This window comes from Humulus lupulus, chromosome 3 (assembly GCF_963169125.1).
Source record: "Humulus lupulus chromosome 3, drHumLupu1.1, whole genome shotgun sequence".
In the NCBI taxonomy this organism is placed as follows: Eukaryota; Viridiplantae; Streptophyta; class Magnoliopsida; order Rosales; family Cannabaceae; genus Humulus; species Humulus lupulus.
In genome coordinates this window covers 205,444,801-205,449,965 of record NC_084795.1, presented here as the reverse complement: position 1 = coordinate 205,449,965, position 5,165 = coordinate 205,444,801, and the positions used below count along the sequence as shown (strand labels likewise).

At 40.0% G+C, this 5,165-nt stretch overlaps 1 protein-coding gene and 1 non-coding gene across 2 annotated transcripts; one reads left to right on the top strand and one right to left on the bottom strand.

The window, feature by feature from the left end:
* Positions 1-872: 872 nt before the first annotated feature.
* Positions 873-979, bottom strand: LOC133828303 (small nucleolar RNA R71). The gene has a single exon (XR_009890931.1). It is a non-coding gene; the product is annotated as a small nucleolar RNA R71 (small nucleolar RNA).
* Positions 980-2,081: 1,102 nt separating this feature from the next.
* Positions 2,082-4,964, top strand: LOC133825338 (uncharacterized). Its single transcript, XM_062258296.1, has 5 exons — positions 2,082-2,259; positions 2,474-3,207; positions 3,512-3,629; positions 4,018-4,259; positions 4,350-4,964. The coding sequence occupies exons 1-5, from the start codon at positions 2,082-2,084 to the stop codon at positions 4,962-4,964; spliced, it is 1,887 nt and encodes a 628-aa protein (XP_062114280.1).
* The last annotated feature ends 201 nt before the right edge of the window (positions 4,965-5,165 follow it).

Sequence of the window (5,165 nt, the reverse complement as noted above, 5' to 3'; positions counted from 1 at the left end):
TATTTCCATCTCTTTAATATTTTGTTTAGCCTAAAAGCAACCCATTTGATTTTTAGTACTTTTAAGTTGTTTAGTAATAGTTTTGCTTATTTTTCTATTTTTCAATCCTTGTGGAGACGATCTACTTATCATTATATTACTTGTGTTATTACGTGCACTTGCATATTTAAAATCAAATATTAATTTATCACAACAAGTTTTTGGCGCCGTTTCTGGGGATTGGAATTAGAAATTTTTGTAATATCAATTACTTGCAACTTATTTTTTCTTTGTTGAGCTGACTTTGTTTATTTGTTGTTGTGTTTTCTCACGTGATTTACTATATGAATGAGCAAGAAGACATTGAACTAGCTCCTATTCACCCTGAGATTGGAAGAACAGTTAGGAGAAAACTAAAGGAACAACGAGCTAAAAATCGCCTTAATATGGCTGAAGTGGTTGAAGGAGTTGAGGGTGCTAATAATGTCACTAACGTAATTGCTATGGTTGATGATAGAGAGAGAGAGAGAGCCATAAGGGAGTATGCTGCCCCCATGTTTAATGAGCTCAATCCTAGCATTGTTAGGCCTGAAATTCAAGTACCCTAATTCGAGCTAAAGCCCGTTATGGTCCAAATGTTGCAAACAGTGGGAAAATTTACTGCGCTGCCTACTAAGGATCCTCATCTTCATCTTCGTTCATTTTTAGAGGTGAGCGATTCTTTCAATCTACAAGGCATGAGTGACGAGGCCCTAAGGTTGAAATTATTCCATTTCTCTTTGAGGGATCGAGCTAGAGCTTGGCTCAACACCCTTAATCCTGACTCGGTGACTACATGGAATGAGTTGGCTGAAAAATTATTTATGAAGTACTTGCCTCCCACCAAAAATGCCAAGTTTCGCAATGAAATTATGTCATTTCAGCAGCTAGAAGATGAATCATTCTGTGAAGCGTGGGAGAGATACAATGAGTTATTAAGGAAATGCCCACACCATGGGATTCCACATTGTATACAAATGGAAACTTTCGAAAATGGGCTCAATTCTTCCACCCGCATGGTGTTGGATGCTTCAGCAAATGGGGCTATTCTCTCTAAGTCCTACAATTAAGCCTATGAGATTTTGGAGAGGATAGCTAGCAACAATTATCAATGGTCCAATGCTAGAGCCTCAACAAGTCGAAAAGTGGCTGGTATACTTGAAGTGGATGCATTGACAGCTTTGATCGCTCAAGTTTCTTCAATGACTAACCTTCTCAAGAATGTGAGTTTGGGAGGAATGGTAAAACCAGCTGCTATGGGACAATTTGCTGATGTATCTTGTGTTTATTGTGGAGATGGGCACACATTTGAGAGTTGCCCTTCGAATCCCGCTTCGGTATGTTATGTGGGGAATCAAAATGCCAACTGTAATAACCCATATTCGAACTCTTATAATCCGGGGTGGAGGTAGCCTCCAAACTTCTCATTGGGGTGGGGGGGGGGGGGTCAAGGAGCTAGTTCAAGCGGAGCACCAATGCAAAACAAGCCTACATATTAACCAGGGTTTTGTCAACAATAACAAAGAGCTCAACTACCTCCTCCTCAAGTGTCTCAATCAAGCTATTTGGAGAGTTTAATGAAAGAATATATGGCCAAGAATGATGCTATGATTTAGAACCAAGTGACATCCTTGAGGAACCTAGAGATTCAATTGGGGCAGCTAGCTAATGAGCTAAGGAATAGACCACATGGCACCTTGCCTAGTGATATCGAAAATCCAAGGAAAGATGGTAAGGAGCATTGCAAGGCGGTTACCTTGAGGAGTGGTAAAAATCAGGAATTGACTGAGGAGAATTGTAAGAGAAACAGCGAGCCCACTTCAATCCAAAGTAGTGTGGACAAGGGAGACAAAGTTGTGAATTCAAAAATTTAAAATGCTGATCCTGAAGCAATTGCTGTAGCAATTCCTCAGGAAAATGCTATAGAGAAACCTACGAGCAAGCCACCTCCACCATTTCCTCAGCGCTATCAAAAGCAGCAACAAGATGATCAATTCCAGAGATTTTTAGATGTTTTGAAACAACTTCACATCAATATACCGTTGGTGGAAGCTTTGGAGAAAATGCCTAACTATGTGAAGTTTCTGAAGGATATTTTAACTAAGAAGAGGAGGCTTGGTGAATTTGAAACGGTGGCTTTGACGGAAAGTTGTAGTGCTATACTGAAAAATAAAATTCCTCCCAAATTGAAGGATCCGGGCAGCATCACAATCCCTTGTTCTATTGGTGGTAGAGATGTTGGTAGAGCACTTTGTGACTTGGGGGCTAGTATCAATTTGATGCCCATGTTAATTTTCAAGAAGTTGGGAATTGGAGAAGCAAGACCAACCACAGTCACTTTGTAATTAGCAGATCGTTCTATGGCACACCCGGAAGGAAAAATTGAAGATGTACTTGTGCAAGTTGATAAATTCATTTTTTTTGACTGATTTCATCATTCTTGATTATCAAGTAGATAGAGATGTTCCTATTATCTTGGGTATGCCATTTCTAGCTATTGGGAGGACCTTGATTGATGTACAAAAATGGGAGCTTACTATGAGGGTGAATGACCAACAAGTGACTTTCAATGTGTTCAACGCTATGAAGTTTCTAAATGAGATTGAGGAATGCTCTAGGCTGAGTGTAATTGAGTCAATTGTCGCTGAAAAATTCCACAAGGAAGCTTTTAAAGATGGAATGGGGGTGAGGTCACATGAAGAGCTTGAAGACTTAAGTGAAAGGGAAGAAAGCCAAGTTACAGGGGTTGAGTCAAAGCAGCCCTTTGCTAAATTTAGGAGGCCTTTTGAGTCATTGAACTTTTTGGAAGAGAATTTTAAGCCTCCTAAGCCCTCTATTCAAGAGCCACCGAAATTAGAGTTGAAGCCTTTGCTTAGGGACTTGGAGTATGCTTACTTAAGAGATAATGAGACTTTGCATGTGATTATTTCAGTCATGTTAGGAGCTGAAAAAGAGAGTTTGTTGCTGGCTGTTTTGAAGAAATATACAAGGGCCATCGGTTGGACCATGGCAGACATTAAGGGTATAAGTCCCTCATTTTTTATGCATAAAATTTTGTTGGAGGATTTCTGTAATAATTTTGTTGAGCAGCAGCAAAGGCTTAATCCTATCATGAAGGAAGTTGTTAGAAAAGAGATAATTAAGTGGCTTGATTATGGAATTGTTTACCCAATTTCAGATAGTTCTTGGGTCAGCCCGATTCAGTGTGTTCCTAAGAAAGTGGAGTCACTGTGGTGGCTAATGAAAATAATGAGTTTATTCCCACAAGACAAGTGATGGGGTGGTGTGTTTGTATGGACTATCAAAAGCTGAATAAGGCTACTCGGAAAGACTACTTCCCGCTGCCATTCATTGATCAAATGCTTGATCTGTTGGCGGGAAAGGAGTTTTATTGTTTCCTTGACTGGTATTCAGGCTATAATCAGATTTTCATCGCGCCAGAAGACCAAGAAAATACTACCTTTACTTGTCCTTATGGCAACTTTGCCTTTAGAAGGATGCCGTTTGGGTTGTGCAATGCTCCCGCCACTTTCCAACGTTGTATGATGGCGATATTTTCAGATATGGTGGAAAGTCTCTTGAAGTCTTCATGGACGATTTTTTAGTATTTGGTGAGTCCTTTGAAACTTGTTTGGATGACTTAGAGCAAGTTTTGGCGAGATGTGAATAAACAAACTTGGTACTCAATTGAGAAAAATGCCATTTCATGGTGCAAGAAGGCATTGTGTTGGGCCATAGAATTTCTAACAAGGGCATAGAAGTGGATAGAGCAAAGCTGGAAGTCATTGAAAAATTACCACCACCTACTACAGTCAAGGGGATTAGAAGCTTTTTGGGGGCACACGGGCTTCTATAGGAGGTTTATAAAAGATTTTTCAAAGATTCCTAAGCCCCTTTGTTCCTTACTTGAGAAAAATTGAGCATTTGAGTTCACCAAGGAGTGTCAAGAAGCATTTGTGATTTTGAAAAATGCTCTTATCACCGCACCCATCATTGCAGCTCTGAAGTGGTCTCTTCCCTTTGAATTGATGTGCGATGCAAGTGAGTTTGCTGTGGGTGCCGTACTTGGGCAGCGAAAAGAGAAGATCTTTCATTCCATTTATTATGCAAGCAAGACATTAGCCGATGCTCAATTAAACTATACCACTACCGAGAAGGAACTCTTGGCGGTGGTGTTTGCTTTTGATAAGTTTGAAGCTTATCTTGTGGGGACTAAAGTGGTGGTTTACACTGATCATTCAGTGATCAAGTATCTAATTGCCAAGAAGGATGCTGAGCCAAGACTTATTCGATGGGTGTTGCTTCTTCAAGAATTTGACTTGGAAATTTAGGATAGAAAAGGAACGGAGAACCAAGTGGCTGACCATTTATCAAGAATTGAAGCTGGAAGTGAAAAGCAAAATGAAGGTCCTATTAAAGAGACATTCTTCAATGAGCAATTGTTGGTTGTGAACCAAGTCACTACACCATGGTACACTGATTTTGTCAACTATTTGGTGAGTGGTTTTCAACCACCTAACTTAAATAGGCAGCAGCTCAAGAAATTATTTCATGATGTAAGATTTTATTATTGGGATGAGCCTTATTTTTACAAGCAATGTCCAGATCAAATCATGAGGCGTTGTGTGCTTGAGGATAAAGTTTCCAGCATACTAGAGCATTGTCATTCAGCTCCTTATGGTGGACATTTTGGTTGGCAAAGGACAGCCACTAAGGTTTTTCAATCGGGGTACTATTGGCCTTCTATTTTCAAGGATGCTCATGAATTCTCTAACAGATGTGATCACTGCCAACGTGTTGGAAATATTTTAGCAAGGAGTGATATGCCTTTGAATAGCATCCTTGAAGTGGAATTGTTTGATGTTTGGGGAATCGACTTCATGGGGCCATTTCCTCAGTCATTTGGAAATTTGTATATCTTGGTGGCGGTTGACTATGTTTCTTAGTGGGTTGAGGCAGTGGCAAGTCCTACTAATGATTCCAAGGTAGTCATGAAGTTCCTACATAAGCATGTGTTCACCCGTTTTGGCACTCCAAGGGCACTTATAAGTGATGAAGGCACCCATTTTGTGAACAAGATATTGACAGTTTTATTCGCCAAATATAGTGTGAAGCACAAGATTGTCACAACCTACCACCCTCAAACA

What these genes read in the sequence shown, in the direction of transcription:
- LOC133825338 (XM_062258296.1), top strand. Translation starts at nt 2,082, where the DNA reads ATGCCTAACTATGTGAAGTTTCTGAAGGATATTTTAACTAAGAAGAGG. An exon ending in TATTGGTGGTAGAGATGTTG is followed by an intron (nt 2,260 to 2,473) that starts GTAGAGCACTTT and finishes ATTATCAAGTAG; the next exon opens with ATAGAGATGTTCCTATTATC. An exon ending in CAATTTCAGATAGTTCTTGG is followed by an intron (nt 3,208 to 3,511) that starts GTCAGCCCGATT and finishes CTTTGCCTTTAG; the next exon opens with AAGGATGCCGTTTGGGTTGT.